The 24,575-nt window shown below is 42.9% G+C and overlaps 3 protein-coding genes and 1 non-coding gene across 17 annotated transcripts; 2 read left to right on the plus strand and 2 right to left on the minus strand.

Moving 5' to 3' along the window:
- Positions 1–1,721: 1,721 nt before the first annotated feature.
- On the plus strand, positions 1,722–7,142 carry LOC133897142 (uncharacterized). 6 transcript variants are annotated; one of them, XM_062337733.1, is made up of 15 exons: positions 1,722–2,333; positions 2,808–2,912; positions 3,223–3,407; positions 3,506–3,700; positions 3,787–3,923; positions 4,119–4,370; positions 4,526–4,662; positions 5,157–5,221; positions 5,345–5,413; positions 5,495–5,668; positions 5,752–5,888; positions 5,960–6,247; positions 6,349–6,500; positions 6,573–6,645; positions 6,742–7,142. In XM_062337733.1, the coding sequence occupies exons 2-15, from the start codon at positions 2,899–2,901 to the stop codon at positions 6,832–6,834; spliced, it is 1,971 nt and encodes a 656-aa protein (XP_062193717.1). In that variant the 5' UTR covers positions 1,722–2,333; positions 2,808–2,898; the 3' UTR covers positions 6,835–7,142. The 6 variants fall into 6 exon arrangements, with proteins under 6 accessions (XP_062193717.1, XP_062193716.1, XP_062193720.1 ...); XM_062337732.1 differs by having other exon boundaries at positions 1,724–2,333; positions 6,573–6,656; positions 6,744–7,142; XM_062337736.1 differs by having other exon boundaries at positions 1,725–2,333; positions 6,591–6,645.
- A 4,734-nt stretch (positions 7,143–11,876) lies between these two features.
- On the minus strand, positions 11,877–12,683 carry LOC133897973 (uncharacterized). Its single transcript, XM_062338813.1, has one exon. The coding sequence runs from the start codon at positions 12,560–12,562 to the stop codon at positions 12,095–12,097; it is 468 nt and encodes a 155-aa protein (XP_062194797.1). The 5' UTR covers positions 12,563–12,683; the 3' UTR covers positions 11,877–12,094.
- Positions 12,684–15,785: 3,102 nt separating this feature from the next.
- On the plus strand, positions 15,786–24,024 carry LOC133896777 (uncharacterized). 9 transcript variants are annotated; one of them, XR_009905832.1, is made up of 10 exons: positions 15,786–15,955; positions 16,218–16,628; positions 16,795–16,937; positions 17,142–17,196; positions 17,330–17,445; positions 18,128–19,429; positions 19,846–19,922; positions 22,563–22,664; positions 23,134–23,174; positions 23,254–23,356. XR_009905832.1 is itself a non-coding variant. In XM_062337398.1 (9 exons), exons 2-9 carry the CDS (start codon positions 16,583–16,585, stop codon positions 23,624–23,626), a joined length of 1,896 nt encoding a protein of 631 aa, XP_062193382.1. In that variant the 5' UTR covers positions 15,786–15,955; positions 16,218–16,582; the 3' UTR covers positions 23,627–24,024. The 9 variants fall into 9 exon arrangements, 6 of the variants coding, with proteins under 6 accessions (XP_062193382.1, XP_062193385.1, XP_062193386.1 ...); XR_009905834.1 differs by lacking the exon at positions 19,846–19,922; XR_009905833.1 differs by lacking the exon at positions 22,563–22,664 and having other exon boundaries at positions 23,254–23,355.
- A 223-nt stretch (positions 24,025–24,247) lies between these two features.
- TRNAT-UGU (transfer RNA threonine (anticodon UGU)) lies at positions 24,248–24,319 on the minus strand. The gene has a single exon. It is a non-coding gene; the product is annotated as a tRNA-Thr (tRNA).
- Positions 24,320–24,575: the final 256 nt, after the last annotated feature.

Here is a 24,575-nt window from a genome sequence, read left to right on the forward strand (position 1 = left end):
TTATGTATAGGTTTGCATATATAGGGAGTCAATGTTGGGTTTTTTATGGGTAGAACCTATATTGATTGCATAATCTCTACTTTGAATTGTCTATCTATATCCTTGTAGCCTTGTAATATGGTAAATGTCTAAGAGTCGATCGAAATGCTTAGCAATGCATGGGTCCTCGATAGAAGACGTGCAATGGTTCGACCGTTGTTCGCGGAAGGACTTACTACTTATTCACGTATATGGTTATGTGGATGCTGGTTGGATGAGTGGTGAGTATAAGAAGAGATATGAGCGGTGTTAGGGGTGACGTTTGCCTCGAAGGTAAGTCATGGGGGCAGTCTGGGAGAGGAACCTGGGCACCGTAAATCGCTTGAATCGTTTAAGACCGATCGTCGAGGTAGTTGGCTTTAGCACTTACCTTATTGACCACATGCCGATCTAATGGTAATGCGAGCAGAATACCTTCGCAGCTGTGGCTTTGTGGGCCTGAACATCGACGGTGTAAGTGGTACTAGTTTGCTCCGAGAGTAGTTCTAGTACAACCGCGTCGAGCGATGCACGATCCACACGGTTGGGACTGGTTGAGAAAAGTTGTCACGAGTACCCCTTGTGTGCACTTTAGCAGGTGGCACAAGCCGTATGGTCCTCGTGTTGTGTGGGCACAAGAGTATCCCCTACATGGTGTATAAACAGCTCAAACTACCGCGCTCTCGGTCATAGGCATGCTATTGTTTAATTTGTATCCGGTTGTAGAGTTCTCGTTTGTGGGTGATGGTTTGGATATGTAGTTGATGGTTCGGATATGTGGTTGATGGTTCGGTTATTATGGTGATGGACGAGTTGGTTCAATTACTTATATGTTCAATTACTTATGTTATATTACAGTTTTATTTATATTTAGTTGGTTGTTGCAGGGTAGAATAGCATGTTTAGTTAAGTATATGTGCTCACACATATATATCTAGGTTGCTTACCACATATGTTTTACTTAACTTTATGGTCTGTCCTTACTAACAACTCAATGCATAATCCTTGGAGTCGGAATATTACATACACATATTATGTAAGTCTTGCGAATACCTTCGTACTCAGGGTGTCGCTCTTAAGTTGATGCAGGTATTGCTGTTGCCGAGGAAGAGGTTATTTTTGGCTACTTCATGCCTGCCGATCAGGGTGGCAGGTAAGAGTAGTTCATCCTACTTAGGAGGTCGTGCTTTTGGGACGGTACCTAAGGGCATGTGACACCGCTCTATCTTTTGTTGTATAGGTTTCTTCCGCTGCGTAGTTGTTGTTTCTCTTTTGCTGTAAATTGTTGAAAATTATTGTATGTTTAAAGAACTTGTAATATAATGTTAATTACTCGTTCTTTATTAAGCTATATTGTGATGTATTATGTTGAAATGCATGTATTCTAATCTTAAACACAAAACACGTATCAAAACTATCAGAGCAGTTCGGGTTAATCGTTAAAGTCGTAATTAAATAAATAATCAACTTAATAATTAATTTAAATACTGTTTGGATGGTTCTTTCTGTGCTCCGATGGCCTAGGATCCGGAGGTCCAGTCTCCGCATCGAACCCCTCCGCATGTGAGTAGGCTCCGGAGCTCACCGGACCCCTCCGCATGTGAAGGCCGGAGGCTCGCTTCGTCCGGGTGCGGAGAGTGGCTTCCTCGCCAGCTGGTCCGAGCACGAGCTCAGGAGAACAGGCTCCGCTGGACCTCCACGCGGCTCCGATGTGACTTCGGAGCTTAGGAAGATATGTGCGGAGGCTAGTCCTCCAGAGCACCGGCTCCGCTGGCCATCCGGAGCTCGGCTCCGCTGGGTTTCTGGAGGGTGGCTCCGCTGGGTCTGCAAAGCGCCGACTTCGCTGGAACTCCGGTGCACGGCTCCGCTGAGCCTCCGGAGGGTGGCTCTGCATAACTGCTCAATTTGTGCTGTTGGTCTATAGTATTTCCTAATGTTGATTCGGAGCCGAACGACCGCTTCACCCTCGCACGAGTTGGACCGCACCTGGGACTTCGCAGTGGACCTTCGCACGGGTGCAGATTCGATCTCCTATCCGATTCGATGGCTCCCCTGTAAAGAAGCGACTCCCGTTCCCGTATTGGTTTCGAAAGAAAAAAAAAAATAAGCCACCCCGAGGCCGTGATTGCCCCTCAAGCCTCAACCCTAGATCCCAAAATCCCAAAATCCATCCTCGATTCGCCTGCTTCATCTCGCCGGCACTCTTCACTGATCCACCCCCGGCGCATCCCGTGCCCGTCGTGCCTCCCTCCCCAGCTAAGCTGCGCACTCTCCCTTGCTCGGCGCGTGGAATCAGTCGGGACAAGTTGCGCGATGTAAGTGTCTATTTCTCATTTGCTTGCTGTTCTAGGGGCAGTTGCTCACGGAGCAGTTCAAATTGAGTTTCTACTATACATCTAACTGGAGTGGGTTATGTTTGGATTGTGGCTCGAAGCAAGTATCTTTTTGTGTTGGTCCAAGTAAAATCCATGTTCATGTTGGTCCATTAAATAGTGTTTATCCATCATAGTCCCCCTCTCTATTCACATCAACTAAGTTACTTAACCGATTTTGGATGGGGCTCTATTTCAATCTGTAAATAACCTTTAAGCTAATCCATACAGATACTATGGCCTTTTTTCTTGTTTAATTCCGACTTCTGTTCTTTCTAACCATGTACGTATGTGGCTAGTTAAATAATTTTGTTTGGGCTTGCTCACTTGATCCATCTTTTAACGCATATTTGTTTAATTGGATTATTGCTGTGTTTGAATCTTTTGTGTTGCACACGCTGTGGCAATCTTAAGCAGCTGCTAGGAACCGGCTGCCGATATTTTCACCACTTCCTAATTTGCCATACGACACTGGGGTTTGGATAAATTGGAGCCTTTTTACATTTATATGCACAGAATCAGGTCAATTTTATACTAATTTTGAGCACTTCATATATATTTTTCCCATCAAAATACATACTGTTTCATAGTATTATCAGTGAACGTGAGAAAATAAAAGGTAGCAAGGCATTTCATATATATTTTTCCCATCAAAATACATAATGTTTCATAGTATTGTTATGGATAGTATTATCAGTGAACCTGAGAAAATAAAAGGTAGCAAGGTACTTCACTTTTGTTGGTTTCCAATTGATGTTGGGGCATCATGATCAAACCTTACAACGATGCCTTAGTTGCTCGACTAAGCATTTGGATTTACTTTCTGCTTCAGGACTGCAAAAACCCTGGGAAACAAGGGGGGTATTGATTGCACAAGAGGCGTGAGTAGGGAGCAGAGAGCCATAAATAGAAGGAACAGGCTTGAGTCATCATTGGTTTCAAGTGGGAGTGATGGCCCAAAACGCTCGAGTTTTGGCCCCAAAGGCTTCAGCCGTGCCATAAAACAAATGAGAAAAAGTGAGTCATTGATTTTGAATTTGCTGATTCTTCCTTTTCTTGCAAATATTGCCCTAATAGAACACTCACAGTTGTGGTGTATCATGTTCGTTAATTAGTTCAAGCGGCTCGGGCGGCGTTGGCTGATTTTGATAACAAGGAATGTGCTGCTGAGGCAGAACGATATGACAAAATTCCTGATCAAGTTGTTTCGAACAGTGCTTTTGAAGAGAAACCATTTGGCTTTACAGTCGAAACTAGTGCCAAGGATAAAGAGTTGTCTTCCGTTGTCATCTCGCTTGCTTTGTTTGATGGTGATTGTGCTGCTATATGCTTATGTATTTTTCTATTTTGTATTTATTCGTCACCTGTTAATTATTTGAATCATGATCTTGTGCAGGAGATAAGATGTTATTTGCATGCTCGGGTATACCTCTACCACACGGAACAACTAGACTACACCTAACAAGATTTGTGACTTCAGCACGTTTGGCTAAAGAATTCAATGCCAACAGATATAGAGATGATAAATTGAGGGTTGGTGCTGCTAATCATTGTGTCCTCCATTTTTGCTTTGTTTATTCAAGCTAATTGTGCCCATTCTGTCCTCATGTACTGTTTTTACCACTATAGATTGAAGTGCGCCTTCCTAAGAATAGAACTACCAATGGGCTCTTGGGACTATATGATGAAGATATTGCTATTCCTCATGTACTGTTTTTACCACTATAGATTGAAGTGCGCCTTCCTAATAATAGAACTACCAGTGGGCTCTTGGGACTATATGATGAAGATATTGCTATTGTCACGTCCTTCGGCCTCCTAGCTGTCCGTCCTGTAGATCTGGATTTTCAGGCAACACCTGTCTATTCGGTACTAGCTGCTGGGCGTGCCTTCAAGTCGGGCAGTTTGATGGCCGCACATGGGTCTCTGAATAGAGAACGTCCCAGCACCTGGGTTTCTGATAGTCAAGATCTCACAGAGGTATGCTGTTGATTTGTTTCTTACTTTTTCATGCATGATGGAAGACTTGAAACAAATAATTGCATTATGATGTCGGTGGTCTAATGTTATCTATGTGCACTGAAGTAAATATGCAATTTTCCTTTATAAACCGTACCACTTTGCTTTTGTTCTAGGCTGTACTTGGAGGGCCACTTATAGGAAATGGTGCAAGATTTGTTGGGATGAACCTTACACTTCATGGTGATCAGAATGTGACATTCCTATCACAGAATTTACTTCGTGAACGCATAGAGCATTTTCAGATACTCAAGTATGTCTTCTGCACTTCCAGTATTTATGAGCTATCTTTCCCTGTTAGCTTATTTATATTTGTTCCAAACCCCCTCTCCTGATTCCTCTTCCCCTTTTTAAGGTAAGCCATTTTTCAATACTAACAGCATTGGAGCTTAGGTGTTTCCACTAACCTGTTGATTGAGAGCAATTTTGTTCTTGCTACCTCTACCTGGTGGATACCTGCGTCAGGCCACATCTCCTGTAGCTAAATTAGTGCGCGTGCTTAATTTTGAAGTGTTAAAACAATTTGTTCGGACAATATGAACAGGGCAACTTATATTTGTGACATCTGAATCTGCTCAATCCCGTGTCTTTTGTTGAATATTTATAAGCCTGATTTCAAGTCTTTTTTTCATACATATATTCCTTTCGTACGATGTGGTTCATGTGTTGGTATGACCGCTTTGCTGTTGGGCTAGTTATTCTGTGTATTTGTTTATTTGTCATAACAACTACTGTGTTCTATTGCAGTCCTAAAGAACTCCACTTCCGTGGATATTCGTTGCCTTCAGGTGTATATCGCATAGTCCCTTCAGGTGTGAATAATCATCCAAGCCATCATTCTAAGTGTTACCTATTGATCATTGCGTGCAGAATGTTATGTGAATGTTATCATACATATCATGTGCGTACTAATATCGATCACTTTATTGCATCAGGATTTGTGGCCACTGTTAACCGGATAAAAGCCCTCGGCTATCCCATGCCACCACCACTTGTGCTAGAACGTCAGTATTGCTGTTGATATTGCTGACGTCTCCCTTGTGCACTTCTTTATAGCTAACTTCTGAGCTTGTTTGTTTAACTAGTCAATGGGCGTTTGCTTAATCAATTTGAAGAAATGTTTGGTGACTCACTTGCTTGGAAAGGGTACCCTTTTGGTCGTCTACCCCGTGGTTCTTGCGAGCGTGTCTGGGCGCGACTTGAAAAAAAAGTTGTGATAGATACATCCCGTCGTGTTGTCTCACTTGCTTCATTCGATGGTGATTTTTACAGTTGTATGCTCATTACTTTTCCATGCAAGTATTTCATCTTCACTAACTAATATTAAAGTTATGATGTGTAGGAGACGAGAGGTTTTTTGCATGCACAGGCTTGCTTATAAAGTGGCATGGAGGCAGAGCCAAGCTCACTGCTGTGCTGACTTCAGCCAGTTTGGTTAGAAGTCGTTATAATGAAGATGATATTGATGAGAACTTGAGGGTTGGTGCTCCTAATCATTTCGTGGTCTTTTAAGTATATGATGGTTAGCTGAGCTCACTTTATCATTGCAGATTGAGGTGTTTCTCCCACCGAATCAACGTGGCAGTGGGAGATTGGAATGGTATAATTTAAACTATAATATTGCTATTGTCAGTGTCCAGAAGAGTTTCCATGCTATTCGTCCATTAGACATTTTCTACAAAGAGCAAAAGTCATCTGGAAAAGTAGTAGCTATAGGGCGTGACCCTGTATTTGGTATATTAATGGCCTCAATTGGTGAAGTGAAAGTGAAGCCCAGAAAGAAGGATATCAAACTTGATTGCAAAGATCTTCAGCTGTCCACTTGTCAAATCAAGAAGGTACTGTTTACATGGTAGTCAGTGTATATGGTTGTATCAGAATCTAACTGAGTTATCTCTTTGCTTCTGTTGCTTTTCTTTTCCTTTTTTTTTTGTACTAGGCTGGGATTGGAGGCCCTCTTATTAGTTTTGATGGGAGTTTTGTTGGCATGAACTTTTATGATGGAAGTGAGGTAACTCCTTTCCTGCCAGAGAGTACGATTGTCGAAGTTTTATGGACTGCGATTGAATACCCACTACCATTGTATGAAAGGTAATTTTTTTCTGTCATGTCTCAATGCTAACTGGGTAGGCATAATACTTATTCTATGAACTTACATTGAAGAAATATGTTGGATGACAGTGGGATGTTCGGTCCCCGTCCTCTTTACGTAGAAGATGGTGGAAGGACAAAGAAAAGGAAAAACAAGTATTCTTTCTGTTTTCTCAATTGTGGTAGCATAAACTATATATTCAATAACAAACTTACATTGGAAAAATATATATTGGATGACAGGTGGCCTGTGCCCGAGCCGTATTGGTATCATGGGGGACTTGATGTGGATAGGTTTGATGTACCTGAGCTTATGGGAAGGACTCTCAATTAGACTATTGGAGTAGTATTGGTTATTGTGGTCCTTGTTCTGCTCATCTGGCAAGTACTATCTTACAGACCTGCAGTGCTATCGTTGTCTAGCAAGTATTTGACAGACCTGTCTATGTCTTAAGAATATATATAAGTTGGACTGGTGTTGCTGTAGGGTCGTCAATGGGACTGTTGCAATTTACAAGTTTGCTCAAATATTTGACTTGAGCTAAATGCTCTCAGTTGGTCAAGTCGCGTCGCAAGCACAATGTTGTCTTTTGTTTTTGACATGGATGATTAATTTATCTATCTATAAATCTAAAGTTTAAATGCCGGTTCCTGAATTATCAGAAACATTATAGATGCACGCGATTAACATGAAGTAAATCAAAACTAGTGAATCTGCTCTTTCATTTCCCCGATGACCGCCACAACTTAGAGGCAGAGACGATGGCCGTTGATGGTTGGACGCATTCCGTCCCTTATGTTTTTTTTTTTTTTGGAGCACACCGTCCCTTATGTTGATTAGGGATGGCTGCATGAACATGCAACTTTCAGGTGTTTTAAATTATCTGGATTTTCCTTAAAAAAATTCTCTGGACTTGGCCGACGTAGAAGCACCTGGACTGGCCCAGCTACGGGCTACACGCCCCACTAGGCCCATGCATGACACGGCTCGATGCGGTGCTCTTCACAGGTTCTTTGTTGTTGAGCCAGCCGAGTCGACCGCAGATTGGGGACGTGGGGTGCCCATCCGATCCTATTGCTGGTCTTGGAATCAAGCCTCCTTCCACCATAGCTTTCTTTGTTGGTCCATCGGTACCTGGATCTATTTCTTCTTTGATTAGTAAGGTCATCTTTAATAGGTATTTTAAAATTTTATTTTCTATAATATTATTGTAGTATCTCTTAATATTATTACAGTATTTTTTATTTTTTTATCTTCAGCAGCTACTTATTTTTTTTACTTTCTATTACTCTTCTCCTTCCTTCAGACTCACATGTCAATCTCTGTTAACAATAAGAGGAGGAGAGAGAGTACCTCAAATTTGAGGTACTTCTCTTCCCCTCATCCCTGTAGCATTGGGAAATCAGAGCTGCTGGAGATAGTTGCCACCCCCTTTGATCAGCAAAAAGTACAACAGGGATGTTGACATAGTGGTTTGAGGGCTCTACTGGAGCTGCCCTAACCCGAGCTTAGGCTCTCGACCGCCCACTTGCTCCTCGACCGCTGTCGGTATGGTCTGCCTCGGCACCATGACAGACTGACGAACGAGGATCCACGTGCCCGCGGAGGAGCTCTTCGGTGACCTCGGGGTAGTTTGTGCGCCAGCCCGTGAGGGCTCACCTCACCGTCGGTTCACGCTTCACAAATTGAGGAGACATCGGTGGATTTCTTTTTTTCTGCGAGGGGAACGTGATCTTTATTGATTAAGGAATAGATGGGTTACAATCAATATTTAAGAGATGGTCAATACAGCTTGGAACACCCGCTAGCCAAACCGCAGAGCTGTTGGCTCGCCTAGCATATTGCGCCACCTCATGAGCAATGACATTATGATCTCTCGTTGAACCAATTAAGAACAAGGGACAAGCCTTCTTTGCATGCTTCCATCTCTGCACTTTCTGCTGAGAAACAGCTGAACAACATATGCCAACCTGACAACAGGGTCTCTCCATTAGCTTTCTTGATAATGATGCCGGCACGCGCCCCTCCGGCGGCTGCTATGTAACTTCCATCAACATTCACTTTTAACCAACCTGTATCTAGTGGTCTCCACTTTATTTTGGCCTTTATGGACACGTTGTCTCCCTGTTGGACACACTCTCTCGCTCTAGGAGAAACCCCCAGCTCTGTTTTCCCCTTCAATACAACATCCACCGGTTTTCGGATTTGGTACAGTGTTCGGCATAGCGCCGATAGAGTTCTCAGCGAACCCTCTTCCGAGAATCGCGCATTACCGTGTGTGATAGCATTCCTGTCATTCCAATTCTTACATATAACAGTATAATAAGAAATTCCCTTTCTCTTCTCTGGAGCTTATCCAACAGACGCCGGTGGATTTCCTACCATGGAATGCACTTACCAAGAGGAGAAGGGAGACAGCCATGGCATGGATGTCGTGGCTCTGTTGTTCTGTTCCTCGACAAGCAACAAGCCATCTATTTTTTGGATCGGACGGTCTAGATCGGTTAGAACACTAATAATTATCTAGAGGTAGTGTAGGTAGTATATGGGAGGAGCAGGGACGAAGCTTCAATAAGGTCAAGGTGGGCTGTGGCCCCCTGGCCTAACAAAAAAAGCTTCAATTCATCATTGAAATGGCTATGGCTAGAATTTGACCCTACTATGGCCCATACTAACGGCCCAGTCTTCGGCCCATACTGAGTTTTGGCCCAAGCTTTGCCACTGGGTAGAAGTATATATAGTATAATGGTATTTTTAGAAAAAAATAAATGGCATGGAAGTATAGATAGAATATGGACATGCAAATTACTGTCGTAGCTCTGAATAGCATAGTGGGTAATTTTAATAAAACTATCATAATTACTAAAATATCTAATTACGTAGATCGTCGGATTAAGTTTATACTACCTCCCACATCTAGTTAGTATGGACCACCGTAAAAGAACTCTACAATTTAGTTGGATCAAGTTTTCCTTTTTAGCAGAATTAAGGGACTTTATTTCATATAGATGTTCATAGGTACGAAGCAAATGTCAGGTGGTGACACATACCACACATGACGTCCAATTGAAAGGCTAACAACCGTTTTTGCTAACAGTTTTGCTCCTCATCAGTTAAATGAAAATTTGCAAAGCTATCAACGATCTAAATTTGAACTAGAATTAAGAGTTAGGGTTAGGGATTTGGGGTTGTAGGGTTTAGGGATTTACCTCTTACCGGCAGCTTGTCGGCAGCCTTAGAGGGATCGCCGGGGAGGTCGATCGACCGGTGGTGGTGGTGGTGGGCGACGGATAGTGAAGGTCAGTGGGGGCGTCACACTTATAGTGGTTAGTGATGGAGGCGGTCGTGGATAGCGGTGAAGGTGGGGCGTCGAGTCGGATTCAAAGAAGAATGACAGGATGAGGAAGGAGGTGCGCCGGGGGAGGGAGGAGGAGAGCCGACGAGGCTCTCCGGTCACAACGAGGGTGACGGTGAGTCCAGGAAGTGGCGCTCCAGGAGGGATCGATGGCGGTGTTTGTGTTTCGTGTCGAGACTCGAGATGGACCGATTGAGGAAGATTAAACGTGAGAGAGAGAAGTGGAGGGATAAGGTTAGTAGGTGTACTCGATCTGAACGCTGGATGATCAAACGTTATAGAAATGTGACTGAGAGAAATACACTATCTCAATTAATTGAGGAGGAGATAAACCCTTTTGCTAAACTATGTGCTTCAGTATTCGGATTGCCATCCCTCACGGCAGAACCTGGCCTCTTGGAACTGCTTTGATTTCTCCGTGATCTGAATCAAGAGCATTCAACAGCTGCTTAAATTGTCGTTACACTCGTTAGGGATAACCTCCATGCAGTCCGATACAATTAGGACATTGCGCTCGTGAACGTCAAGGGCCAGCGGGGCAGCGACAGGCGAAGCTTCACTGCAACCCAGCCCAACCGGCCAGTGCTTTCTCCCGACCGGCCCAACTGCTCATTTCTTGGGCCGAATATTGAGCCTTCCTCATCATGTGGGCTCCACTCATGTACCCTGTTCGCCTCAACATATCGATTTTCTCTGCACATTCCGTCCACGGCCCACCCCAGCAAGACCCATCGGATCCCGACGGCTAAATAGAGGCGCGTTGGAGAGAGAGGAGGCGATGGGACAGGGAGGTAGCGGGCGGCCCCAACCGCGATGATGACCGGCGGCCATGTTTCCACTAGCCCGACGGTAATTTTTCTTCTTTTCCAAACAATGTAGGTTAGACACTATATTTAGGAATAGGTTTGTATAGAGTTTAGACAATTAGAATTAGGGTTTAAATTTAGGAGACATTTAGGAATTAGATTTAGGAATGAATATTTTGGGTTTAAATTTAGGCATGAATATTTTGGGTTTATATTTAAGAATGAACATTTAGATGTAGTCACGTGGAGCTAGGGTTTAGGCATTAGAACTCGTAGCAATTAGAATTGTAGGAAAAATAGTAAATAGGAGCCTAAGCGTGATAGTGAAGATAACAGTAAATGGCAACAAACCTGCCTCAAACATCTAAAAGACCATGATCAATCGCCACAGGCTAGTTCTTTAACCCAACAATTGTTCAATTAAAATGGTATGACAACATGTGGGCTCTGCATTTTTTGTGTTTTGAGTCTCTCATTGTTAGTTCTCTGATAGTGCAAGCATATATTACAAGTTTTAGCTCCCGACTCCCGTAATCTTTTCTTCTCCAAGTAGCACATTTTCACAATATGCAGAACATAATGCATGTGCAATAGTGTTAAATATGTCCAATTTGTTGGCTACTGTAAAATTCACATTTTCAACTCTTATTAACCTGTCAATGGGACTAGGATCACAAATGCAACAGAACCAAGGCCACGACGGATTTTGGCCCTTCAGAATTAACATTCTTCTAATTCATATGTCGTCAAGAATGAACGAAATAAGGGACTAGGTCGACAGTTAATTCATTCAGGCTCATGATGCCTCCCTCCTCAACTTCAATCGCGTAATCGACCATATTGTTCAGATCTTTCTGAAGATTGCCTCCCTCCTCAACTTAAATCGAGTAATCGACCATCCTCCCCAAAACAAGACATCCACAAAAGATGGATTATATTACCAACTCTATTTACCTTGGTTGCAAGTTGTAGCAAAAGTTGAAATTGGCTGTACCTGAAAACCATACTCCGTGATAGGCACATTTGCGATTAACAGCATTTTTAACCCAGTAGAGGGCTGAGAACCTTTCTATCAAGTTGATTACTATTTGTAACGATTCAAACACAAGGGACAATAGATCATAGCATTTAGTCATACTGGCGTTAATACTTGATATCAAATGGAAAAGGGAGGCTATGTTGCGCTGCAAGACCAACCATTTATCACATTTGCAAACCATGAAAAATTAAACTGAGATAATTGCAAGGGGATTCCACATAACATCATCCACATAATCCACATTCAAAGGAGGCAGAAGTTAACAAACAACATTAAGTTTTGCCCATCAAATCATTATTCTTCCATCAAATCCGAAACATAAAAGGGATGGCACCGCCGAGCCGGGAAAGGAACGAAGGTTCGCATCGTCAAAGGCCGCACCTTTCTGCGCCATTACGGGATGTCCCATGGCTTGGGCTCGGGGACGGCGACGACCATCCCCTGCAGCTCCGGCGTGAGCACGACCTGGCAGCCCAGCCGTGCGTGCTTGTTGAGCTCGCGGTTCCTGGACGCTCGCGTGAGGACGTACCGTTCCTCGTAGGACGGCGGCGGCAGCTTCTCGAGCCACTCCTGCGCGATGTGGACCTCGCACTCGGCGGAGCACGCCTCGATATCCTCGAGGCGGTGGGAGGCCGGCTCGATAAGCCCCGCGTTGGCGAGCGCGCGGAGGAGGGTCTGCCCGGACAGGCCGACGATATCGCGGCGCCCGCCGTCGGGATCGATGGCGAGGAGGCGCACGATGCGGTCGGCGACCTTGGCGGATGCGGCGGCGGGGGCCGGGGAGACCGCGCAGAAGGGGCGGGTGAGCGAAGGGGAGAGATGGAGCGGGAGGCGGCGCAGGACGCGCGCCGCGATCGCCATGGTGCTGCTTGGTTAGGGTTCGGGTTGGGAGATCTGAGGAGGGGAGGTCGATGGGGTCGTGGGACACTGGGAGAGGATGATCGAAATCAGCTGACTTCCGCAGAGACTAGGGAATGAGTAGTACCGTTACTTTAGCACCGTAATATGATATTGTAACTATAAATACTGTAGCATTAATATTGTAACGGTGCTATAGTATTAGATCTGATTCGTCTATTTTAAATCATACGGATCACATAAATATAAAATCACTGACTTCACCAGTTTAAATTCCCATTCCAGAGACTAGGGGCACAGGGACAGACTATGCTACTGTGGGAGAGGTGCTGGGTCGCTGAGAAATGAGCTCGCAGGGTTCTGGGTATAAAATGTTAGTGGGCCTAACTGTCTGTGTCTGTCTTGTTTTCAACACAAGAACAGGTGTGGTTGCTGCTGTAGAACACAAAATTTAAAGAAAACAATGTTTTCAATTTATTTTGCTTTTAACTCTAGGGACATTCCTAATTCGAATTTTGGCATCTCGTTTGTTTTATAGAAAATGAGAGGCAAAATTGTTGTTTTTTTCTTGAGAACTCAACCTTGAACTACATAGAGGAATCGAGTTCAATGTCTCAAAATGCAGTCATTTGATCATCGTAGCTAGAACGTATGTCAATCAACTCATTATTCAAACACAAATCATTACCTAGCTTCTTTGGTTTCACCGCCCATCCATAGAATTGAGGCTGATGGCATGAGGTCTCGGTGCACCAGCGGCACCTACTTAGCACCAACGAGAGGGGCTTTGCTTTTGGTTTCTCGCAGGATCGACACAATCACATATAACACAAGAATGCCAAACACACACTGCTCTTTTATTTTCTCACACGTGTACATATTACAACTCACAACCATAATTTTTTTTATCATATCATATTGTAGGGTGTCACCACTATTCATTATATAAGAACTAAATACTTAGACTATGAATCCTACTATGATATAATCTTAATTATACTCAGACTCTTACTTCTATTCTGACTCTCCACGTATTTTACTACTATTAGGACACTGCTTCAACTTTTATATGTACTATCATGCATACCAAAATTAAACTTACCATAAAACATTACCATAAAACAAAATTAACTCTAACATATGCGTGGGCATCGGTCTAATGCATCATCTGTCAAAACTACCTCTCGATACATGCTCGGATCAGGATCATTTGACTTCGGGCCCTCGATGTCACGGTGTGCAGTCGACTTGGATCCACCGTTTGTTCCATCCAACGGCCTCACTTTCCTCCCTTGCTTTCGTTCTCCCCATAACACTTCGCCAAGAAAAATTCCCACCGCTGCACGCCTGCACCTACCTCTCAAACGCTAGGACGAGGGGAGCAGCACCAATTCTTCATGCGCGCAACTCCCAGAGACATCTTCAACCTCTTACGGCGAGGTGTCGCACCTTAGCTAGCGCTACCACCAACGAAGCCCGCCACACGTCACCTCTCTCCTCCAACTCCGACCAGCACCATAAATGAATTCACCTTTACTCTCAACATCCAAGCCTTCTCCAAATTTCTGAATTTTATGCTAATTTGAGGTACTAATTAGGCACCCTTGCCCTCGAGGAAGGTAACGACATCATCCCATGCGATCTTTGCCGCAACGAATCTTCTTGAGCTGCTTCGCTTCCTCATCTGCTCTTATGTGCTTGTGGTTGCTATGCTGCGAGCTTGTGATGGCGCCGGGCGTTAGGCATCGGCGAAGCACGATGAAGTACAGGGAGTGAGTGAATCAAAGACAGGGGTCAACTTGCATCTTTGAGGCCTACTCCATTTTCACCGCCCGTGTCGCCTCTTATTGTCCTCAAAACCTTGGCGCTACCACCTTTTCCTTCAATCCCTCATCATTTGTGATGCCCCTTGCCGCCTCTGCTTCCACCATGCGATCAAGTCACGTGAGCCACGCGTGGAGCCAAAGTCAATCTAGCTGTTAGATGGAACTAACGACGCATTTGGTCCATTGCACACCATGACGTTGAACATACGAAGTTAGAGGATCTCGTCCCCACATGCTCAAGATAGCTATGCCGCACGTCGTGTAGTTCCAAGTTACCATATCCCACCTCAACATTTTCACACATAACTTCTTGAAATCACGTAATGGATGTGCTCAAAATACATCAATAGTGGCATAATCGGGAAATCTTTTCTCCTCCTTCTCAATTCTAAACTAATCAGATACTCCATCATTTTGTTTTTTAATAATGCTATGTAGTGTCCGCTAGTTAAAAATTGATACTTAGTGTCTTAAAAAAAAGAAAAAGAAATTAGTGCTCTCAAGCCGAATTTGCCCATACAAATGATTTCCAAACTGAAGCAGCGTTGACTTCTTGGAAACGTCGTCAACACTCAAATTGAAATTCCAACCCAGGGGATCCCCTGCACAGTGGATGGGTGATGGGCTCTGCACACGACCCGCTGGCTCGGTCGAGCCAAAGCCCAAACTCTGGCCCACCGATTCCCGCTGACGAGCCCAGACTCATCGTAAAACCTGCTCGATCTGGCAGGCGCTAAGTGGTGCGGCATGTGAACGCATCAGCCAAAATTTTTTTACGCACTATGGCAGCGCCATGAGCCCATGTCTAGGGTTGTTCATTTTATCACCGAAACCCAAAAGATCACACCGCAATTGCCAAACCAAACTGGTGAACTCAATTTGATCAGTAATCGGAGTTCTGTGCGGTATCATCAAATCACTGAGATCTAGGCGTCCGTTTTTACGGTATATATAGTGTAAAAATTGTAAAAACCGAAAATACCAATAAACAAAATACCCTCCGCTGCCAGCCCAGTCCACAAGCGGCGCATTCCAGGCGTCGAGCGAGTCTTGCGCACTTCGGCTCCTACCTACCTCTTGGCGTTGCGGCGGGCTGGCGCGTGCTACCGTCCTCCTCGGCAGCTTGGAAGTGGCGGTACATTGCTCATGCTCGGCCGATTGCAAAGCGCAACCTTACTTTCTTCTCGTCTGCAATTCGCGTAAATTTTGATAGAAATGGTATTTACTTGGAACTAAAATAAAATATGTGGTTGATTTGTAGGTCTAGAGTGAAAAATTGTAATTTTACGTTAGTCATGACATAAATAATTGTAGTTTTACGATATTTTAATATAAATAGGTGTAGGTTCGTAAAATTTACTATTTTATTTTATCCTACGCTCCGAATAGCCCATCTGACCCTGACCATTCTCGCATCCGACCGAATCCAAACCACAGCCCCAGCCCCGGGGAAGGAAATTTTCCTTCCCAGCCCCAGCCCCGGGCGCCGGGCCTCCCTTCCATTCCATTCCCCGTCCGTGCGGCGCCGTGGCCTTACCTTCGCCGCTCGTCGGCCGCCTCCGCCTCCACCGTGAGTATCCCCACGCCAGCGCTCGCCTCCCTTTCTTTCTCGTTTCGATTCGACGGCGCCGCGCTGACCCCGCTGCTCGTTCGCTCGGCGTCCGCCCACTCCCTTCGCCGCTGGTCGGCGGGCGGGCTGGGGCCGAGGCATGCGAGCCTGCTCCCTCTCGCGTGTCATCCCGTTTGGCTGTTTGGTTGGTTTCGGCGGTTCCGGCCGATTCGGGTGTCGCCTCCTCTGGCTTGCCCGCTTGCTTATATCTGCTTTGCTCCAGGTTTGTTCGGATCGTTCGGGAATTTGTAATCCCCCCCCCCCCCCTCTCTCTCTGTGCGCGCGTGCGTGATGATGGTGGAGTGAGAAGAGAGGCTTGCTCGTCTGCGACTGGACCACGGAAGCGAGGGATGCATGTTCTTATAAGAGTACTCTTCTTATAATTACGATCATTTACCTGCCTTGGTGAATGTGATGTGGTGTGTTTCGTAGGTTTTGCCCAGTTGTCTTCAATTCTATCCTAGGGTGGGTAGTGTGACGAGCAAATCAGGAAGGTGCTTGACTGCTTGTTCTGTTGGCGTGCCATCTGGTGTATTGCTCTGTCGAACCTAGTCTTGTGCTCGGATTCTGTGTTATTATTTTCTTTGTATGGTCCACTGCTTCGGAGCCCCTACCCCTTCATTATTTCTGATAGGTACTGTATGCACAACTGGTGGTCTGTGCCTGATGGCCGTTGTGTGAATTAGTTCTAGCGCAATTACGAGCGACAATTTTTTTCCTTGTGTGATAATTTTACTTGCACTGTTGATGAATGACAGTAAAGTGGACTGATTCTGCAATGTCTCTTTGTGTTGCTATAGCCAATCTGATGGGGTATGAGGAGAGCAAAAAACATCTCCTCAGACTTAGTTACCAGGAGCTCCAATCTTTGTGCAAAAGGTATAAACTCCCCGCAAACAAGACTCACACTCAGCTAGCAAGCTCGCTCGCCTTGCTGCTTGAGGTAAGCAATATGTGGTGTTTGAATCTATTATATTTAATTCCGAGTTTGGCACAAAGAAATCGAGCTAGTTTCATCATTGTTTTCCCCTCTTTTAGGTTTAATTAAAATTTAGTACCTATTCGTATCATTTTTCTTTTGTCAGAAGAAATTAAGGGAACTTTAAATTCGGAATCTGAAAGGAAATAATTGTTTTGTTTTACACAGGCATCTCTTGCTACCTCTTCTACCCTGTTAACAAGTGTCAAAGAAGCATCCACATGTATGTGCAGAATCTTTCTTATATTAAGCATAGTTGGCGGATTGCCAATGTTTACTCAACGGTTCATTTTGCCAGACACTTCTGCTCAGGAAGATGGTACTGTATGAATTACAGACAGCCTAATTAATTGCAGGCAGCCAGATTAACCATAAAAGAAGCCCATGTAGTGGCAGAGATGATGATAGGCCACTTGTGCATGCAAAACATAAAAAAGGACCTCAAACAGCAGTTGATGAAACATCGAAAAGGGTAAGAAACTCTGATCATTGGTTTTTTTCCCTTGCAAGTCTTAAAAATATGATAGTTGTAACTAAGAACTTCAGTTTTGATAATTTTGAAAGTCATCAGAGATGTTGATTTCCTTGGGAATTCATATCATTTTATGAACACTGGCCCAGGCCTACAGTTATATATAGGATGGGTTTTCATGCATCCTGCTAATGCGTGTTGCAGTTCTAATGACTTCTTACATATAAATATTTTTTTCTTTCAAATGGACTTGATTTACTGATAAATATTGTTTCTAACTTACAAAGCTAAATATGAGAGTGACACTTCTTCTGCAGTGCTTATTGGGTTTTGTAAAGAATCCTTAACATTTATGTCTGGAGAAAGATTTGTTCCGTGATTGTTTATTTGTGCTTGGATCTGAATTAAAGTATTGATTTTCATGTTTACAGTGCAGCTGTAGTAGTGAATGCTTTTGGTTTGTCCAATAAGCTTGAATGTTAGGATTCTAATATCCGATTTAGACCTTATTTTCTGCCGCTTAATCGTTGATATATTATTGGATTTATGTTTTCCCATTTACAACAATAAGTTTTTTGGTTTATTTTAGTTTGACATGTAAGACTGTTTCACCATGTATCTACGCAATGCTTTGCTCATTTGTAAATAGATTTCATAATTCTATTTCTGTTTCCTCAAGCAGGGGATTGATACCAGTACTAGTATATCTCCAGTTTCTATCAACTATGGAAGACCATACTGTCATGGTCGTTCATCTTCTGAACCAGGGAATGCTCATAATATACAATCTCAAAGTGCTGATGGTATTGCAAATAAGTCAACAAATCCAGAACTTGCTAATGAACATCATGGTCCACCTGCTAACATTATTGATCAAACTTCAGCCCCTATTATCCATAAATGTCCTGTAAATGATAATGGTCTGGTCTCCACTCCTCTCAGAAATACAGAAGATGCCATAGATAAGGGTTCTGGAACATCTGATATGATATCAGAAAATGCTACTCCTGTTCAATTTTTTGTAATGTCAGATGAGGGTATCAACCTTGTTGTTGATCTGGACTCCACTCCCTCAACTTGGGCCAAGAACATCAAGGCAGAAGTGTGCATTCCCCCTCATTGTGAACCTGGGAATTCCTCCAGCTTTATTAGCAGCTTGGTAAGTAAGGATAATCATATCACTATCTCGCCATCTGGGGATATCATTGTAGACATACAAAGCAAGGGAGCTGAGAGCATCGCTCCTTCCACTAACTCATCACTTGGTTTAGACGTTGGTGATAATTCTCGCTCAGAGCCTTATCTAGCTGATACAACAACTGTAAACTCAGTGTCATCTGCATCCACATTGCCTAGTACTTCAATTGTACTTTATGGATATCAGGAGGGAGCTCCAGTGGTATCTTCACCATGTTTAACAGCTGACATTCAGAACAATATGACATCTGATATGATAGCTGGTGCTTTGGATAATGAAGTGGTTCCTCCAGAATCTGCTGTTGTCTTCATGCGGTCCGAAAGAATCACTGCATCCCTGGTTGATGCTTCTGTACAACCAACTGGACATAAAGACACGATGAGTCCCGGAAAAACCAAAGTTTCTGGCAAGATTGGTTGTACTAAAAATGTTTCAGTTGCTGATACTGACAGTCTTTCTGCCTTTTCCTCGGGGGATGTCATTAGAAGTGCCTCCAATGAGGACTCCTGTCCAAAATCTGATGGAAAACAAACTGTAGATATTCCTGGAGGAGCTCAACTTGCTCACTATGGTGATACTCATGAAGTCCGAATGGAACCAATGGAGGCAGCAGCATTGAAAAAGGATACAGGTGTTGGTGACAGGTTGTCAATTTCTTGTCAATTAGCCAGGCAGACGGTAGCAAAAGTGCCAGTTGCAGATGCCCAATCAGATGCTAGTTTGGCGGATTATTGTATTGCCAGGAATTTTGACCTCACAAACCCAACATCACCATCTGCTGCTTCGGTAACTTCATTGTACTTGATATTAATTAAACAATTAGATGTACCTTAATGCCGCCTAAGAAAATATGTGTGTTGGTGGTGCTGATATTTTATGATACACGTTTCTTAACTAGCCATGTTCTAGCTTCTTCTCATGGTCCTTTTAGAGCATGTTATGATCTTGTCTTTAGCTTTATTTCATGACGGTACAATCAGTCTTCTGCTTAAGATCAATATTTGAATAGCTTGATTAGATGTAGCAGCAGATGATGCATTGGAAACTGCTATTAAATTGGATGTGTTTCTGGCTTCTAGGCCTTCTACTTAACAATTTCAACTATGCATGAATCACATGAGCGTGCGTTCTGTGTTTTCAAGTTTCACACAATCAGGGTCTTGCATGTAATTTACCATGGTGCTTTTTCTGTTATCCTATAGCCCTTCTTCCTTCAATCCTTTCTACTGGCACCCAACAAGTGATCAAGTTGGCAGAATTTGACATTGTGTTTCACCAAGTAAGGTTCAATCTACATATTTTAATTGGTAATTTGGTTCAAGCTCTTAGTTGTAACATTTTAACATTTTAAGAATAAAAGGGTGTTTCCCCAGTTCCATTAATATGAAACGAGTTTACAGTTTTAGCTCATACAGTTTTTATCTCCATAACCACAAAAGTGCTGCAAGAAAACCATGGTATACAACGTGTCTTGCCAGCAAGGAGACCCCGGAAAGTACAATTGCAAACAATTATCCTATTACATAGCAATGCAGCGCATTTGTCAGTTCTCAGTCTTGAGCTTCTTCATCGCCATGACCGGACACAGCATCTGCCAATGACTTATAGTACTCCACAATCTGTGCCAAATCACCTGCAAGCTAGACCATGTGACTTTCTGAAAGTGCAAATCATTCCTCATCTTCCATAAGGTCCACATCAGGGCTATACTAATCATGTTTACCACTTTGTTCCTCTTATCACTAATCCATAGTTGAGCCACTTAGTTGTAACATTTGACGGCCTTTTGTAACAAATAGCCATGTGCCATTGTAAATTGGACTAGAATCAAATATCAACTTTCAAACTGGATCCTCTCAGACCTGGGCACCTGGCCCAACTATGCAACCATGTGGCTTGTGAAGGACAACATCCAGAGAGCAGAATATAGGAGATGTTGGTTTGAGCCTCTTTTGCATCCATTTTGTTGCAGCAGGACGGTGTCCCACAGTGGGCAAATTTAAGAGGGGCGAAAAGAATGAAAAAGGGTAAACTAGATAAATTTCCCACATCTAGGATTTAAAAAATCTCTACTGGGTAGTTTAATTAATAAAGGAATAGTCTAATATTGCAGGACGAACGACCTCGAGAAGCTCAAAGTACCAAAAATAAGTGGACTCGAAAGTACTAAATAACGTTTATATTCAGCAAGAAATCTTGCTAAACTTGGAATCCATGATTAATGACATGGTTCCTTCTCTTTCGACCTGTTTTTTTTTCTTTGTTTCTTATGTCTCATTTTTCTGGTACAAACACATAGGGTGATAAATCTCCCTAAACTCGGAATCCATCATTAATGACCTTTTGATGTCAGCCATGCATGTCCCTTCTCTTTCGCCTGAATTCTTTTTCTCTGTTTCTGAATCATTATGATGTCATATTTTCATTTTTGTGGTACAAAGTACAAACACATAAGGATTATATGGCCAAGGAAGCACTCTTTTATTTTTCGTGTCTCATAGTTGAGCTAAATCATCTGGTACCCATATGTTATGTGTTTTTAGTGCACCATTTTTTCTAGGCTAGAAGAACTCAATTTGTCGAAACTCATCCCTGAGTTCATCTTCTAGATTATGATTGTAACAACCTTCTCTATGTCACTCTGATAGTAGTGATCTGTGACTTGTAAGTGAACCTAAGTTTTGATAAACTTAATTAAAGCGTGTAAGTTGGTTTAACCGTGAAAACAATCAAATTATTCATTAGGATGCAAAAGCACCACTTCTTAGGCACTGTAGGAGTCATGACTTGCTAAAACATATTGCAACAGCAATCTTGGTCCAGCATGTTTGTAACACTCTGACCATATGGGTAATCAACATGGAATATGTTGACTTGGCTTGCTCTTGAACCAAAGGGCTTGAGTACCTCCATATCCATGATCAATAGGTGCATTTCTCCGTCTCCTAGTGCGGACGTGCTGTTTGATCTGAACCTTCATGGCCACTAATTGCTTTGTTAGGGTTTCGGCCCAAACCTATGATATGTCAAATCACCATTAATACCCTCTACGCATTGGTAGTGTTCAGGACCACCACACAAGAACTTATTTCCATGTTCAGCAGAACAGCCAGCCTTCTCAGCATGCTGCGCTTCTAACAGTGCAGCGTGTAGATAGATCTTGTGCTTCCTAGCCACAGACTTCCAAGATCCACCCTGGTACCAACTAATGTAACTGGAAGGTGCTGCATGTCTGATCAATCAAAAACTTGCATGGAAGAGCGGAATGATAAACTAGATGGAACAACCCAGGCAAGGTTCCTTCTGGGGTTTTCGGAACTCGGAAAAATTGTGATTTTACACAGCTCTTTTAATAGCGGTGGAATAGACTGATGGACTAAATTCCGTAGAAGTTTTGGATGTGGAGTTTCTAAATAAAATGCGGATTCGAAAAATCCTAGAATTGATAGTATTGAAAATAGTACAATAATGCTCATATTCATGTGCCGATCAGGCATTATTTTTGTTATTTCCAAAGGGAACATTCCAGCTAGCAGCTACAAGATTGATGGCCTTATACAATGTTAGCCTTGCTTGAGCTCTTCTTTTAGCCTCAAATTGTTAACTTTGTTCACACTTGTCAGAATGCCTTTATGGGCCATGCAAGCACTTCTTTGAAGTATCATGTTCCTCTTGTTTAACTAAATCACCTAAGGCACGGATGCAATATTTTTTCCCTGCATCACTTTTTCCTAGTTTATTTTTTTGTGAACAAAATGATCATTTCATGCTTACTTGCCTGTTTTCAACTAATCGTTAGATGTTTGTGTCTTCTATCTGTAGTCATCCATGCAAGATTCACTTTCAACTAGTTTTAGTGTCAACTCTCACCAACTAGTAAATGCATGGCTGACTTATCTTACTGGTTTGCACTTTGTAGTAAAAGGGGAAGAGAAGGAAAGCTGGTAAATGTATTATTTCGGTCCATGGCAAAGTCTACATGTTTCACTTTTAGCTCTGCAACTGCAAACCTGCATATTTGGTAATTGATATTCCACTGACCTCTTTAGCTGGCATTTTTGGTATTAATTACCAGTGCCTTCATGTACTGACTTGGCGAAACTTCCAGCGCATTACAGCTTCCACTCAGAAAACCAGGAACAAATTAAGAAATTACATTTACCAACTCCAGTGCCGGTCTTTTTTTTCCTGCACTGTGCTGTTATCATTTTATTTAACTACATTGCCTTGTACTGGCTATGTTTCTTTGAAGGAAAAAAAACTTCATTTATTATAAAATAGCATTCCATTTATGTGGCTGCCTGTTTTGTATATGATGTTATGATGCTCTGTGTGCATGATGAAGGGTGCTTTATTATTGGAATTTGTGGTGTTTTCGTTGGGTTGTGTTCTCTTAACATATAACGATGTATGGAATTTTTGTTTGGTGTGTGAAGTTACTTGGTGGTCCTAGAGCAAATTATTGACTAAGCGTTTTCCTCTTTCTGCAGGACAATGCTATTGACCCCCTGACTTCAAAGCGCGGTGCAGAGTATGTTCTTTGCAAACACTGCTCATACTTCTGTTTTTGGCAACTTGTTACCTACTTACAGAGTTCCTTTGCTTTGCAGGTCAGCCCAAAGTCATGACTCTGCTGACAAAAATAGAGTGTGTGATCCTGAGGAGCTTGAGTTAGAGGGTAAGACGCCACCAGCATATGGTGAGCCTCCCAGAAATATAGTACTTAGCTTAAGAAGTGCTTCTGCTAGACAGACCAAGCCTTCTACATTACGGAGACGGTCAGCAAGGCTTGTTCCAAAGGTTTGTGTACATTGTCATTGACTATAATCACCTATACTATAAACTGATAGTAGTCATTTTCATTGATATGATAGTACATGGATTAAGGACATCAATGTGTGGTGGACCATGCACTTATATGTTGTCTTATATTTGCTTCATGTTCAGGAGTTTACACTAACATATTTTATTTTCTTGCAGTAACCACTCTAAATGATACAGATGCGGCCCATTGCGAGCGGAGCTTAACTACCGTCTTAGTCAGATTCCATGAGGCTGAATGGGCAGAATACAGTTGTTAGCCAATTGAGTAGCTTGGTTTCAAACTTGTCTGTTCGGGTTAATTCTTTCTTCCTAGCCAATTGAGTAGCTTGGTTTCCAGAGCTTAGCACTGCCAGATGTTTTTTCCTCCTGTTCTACAACATCTGTTATAGTTGATGTAATGTCTAGTTTTCATACACCAGTGTACAAACGAGGCATAATTTTACAGAAATTCTGTACTGTCACAGCTGTTGGTTTGCAACTTTCCCTGGATGATGTCGTATGTTTTACGTCAGTGCAATGTAACTATTCGTGCAGGAGTAAGCTTGTCTTGCCTGGTATTTTCACTGGTGTTTCTATTATTTAGTTTCAGTCTGGATTATCATGCAAAGTTTGTATTTGCAGTTTGAGCTCTGTTTATATTGCGATAATTGCTGGATGAATCATAAGATGCTCTAAGAGGGTAACTCCTCTGGAGAAAACGAAGAGCAAAGAGTTGTCTCCCAACGGCAATGGCGTATAACAAGAAAAAAGAATGGCCCGGCGTAAAACAAGGAAAAAAAATGCCCCCACGCAGGATCGAACTACGGACCTTCAGTTTACAAGACTGACGCTCTACCACTGAGCTATAGGGGCTATTGGTGACTGATAGGTTAGTATTAAATAAAGAACTGTAATGACATACTAAAAACCGTTTCCTCTACCAGTTCGATACTAGTTTTGCCAGACTTCTCGAATAGTCGAATGCACAATTGCTCTGATCATGTGTCATAGCCTCGTAGGTTTAACTTGATCTAACTCCTTCGAGAGAAAAAAAAAAAGGAACCAATAGTTTTGTTAACAAGGGAAAGAAAAGAGACAATGTCAGAAACAAAATTCGGATTTGAAACCC

Source organism: Phragmites australis, chromosome 17 (assembly GCF_958298935.1).
Source record: "Phragmites australis chromosome 17, lpPhrAust1.1, whole genome shotgun sequence".
Taxonomy (NCBI): Eukaryota; Viridiplantae; Streptophyta; class Magnoliopsida; order Poales; family Poaceae; genus Phragmites; species Phragmites australis.

What these genes read in the sequence shown, in the direction of transcription:
- LOC133897973 (XM_062338813.1), bottom strand. Translation starts at nt 12,562, where the DNA reads ATGGCGATCGCGGCGCGCGTCCTGCGCCGCCTCCCGCTCCATCTCTCC.
- LOC133896777 (XM_062337398.1), top strand. Translation starts at nt 16,583, where the DNA reads ATGGTCCACTGCTTCGGAGCCCCTACCCCTTCATTATTTCTGATAG. An exon ending in TGTCAAAGAAGCATCCACAT is followed by an intron (nt 17,197 to 17,329) that starts GTATGTGCAGAA and finishes AATTAATTGCAG; the next exon opens with GCAGCCAGATTAACCATAAA. An exon ending in CATCACCATCTGCTGCTTCG is followed by an intron (nt 19,430 to 23,133) that starts GTAACTTCATTG and finishes CTCTTTCTGCAG; the next exon opens with GACAATGCTATTGACCCCCT.
- LOC133897142 (XM_062337732.1), top strand. An exon ending in GAGCATTTTCAGATACTCAA is followed by an intron (nt 4,663 to 5,156) that starts GTATGTCTTCTG and finishes GTTCTATTGCAG; the next exon opens with TCCTAAAGAACTCCACTTCC. An exon ending in CTCACTTGCTTCATTCGATG is followed by an intron (nt 5,669 to 5,751) that starts GTGATTTTTACA and finishes TATGATGTGTAG; the next exon opens with GAGACGAGAGGTTTTTTGCA.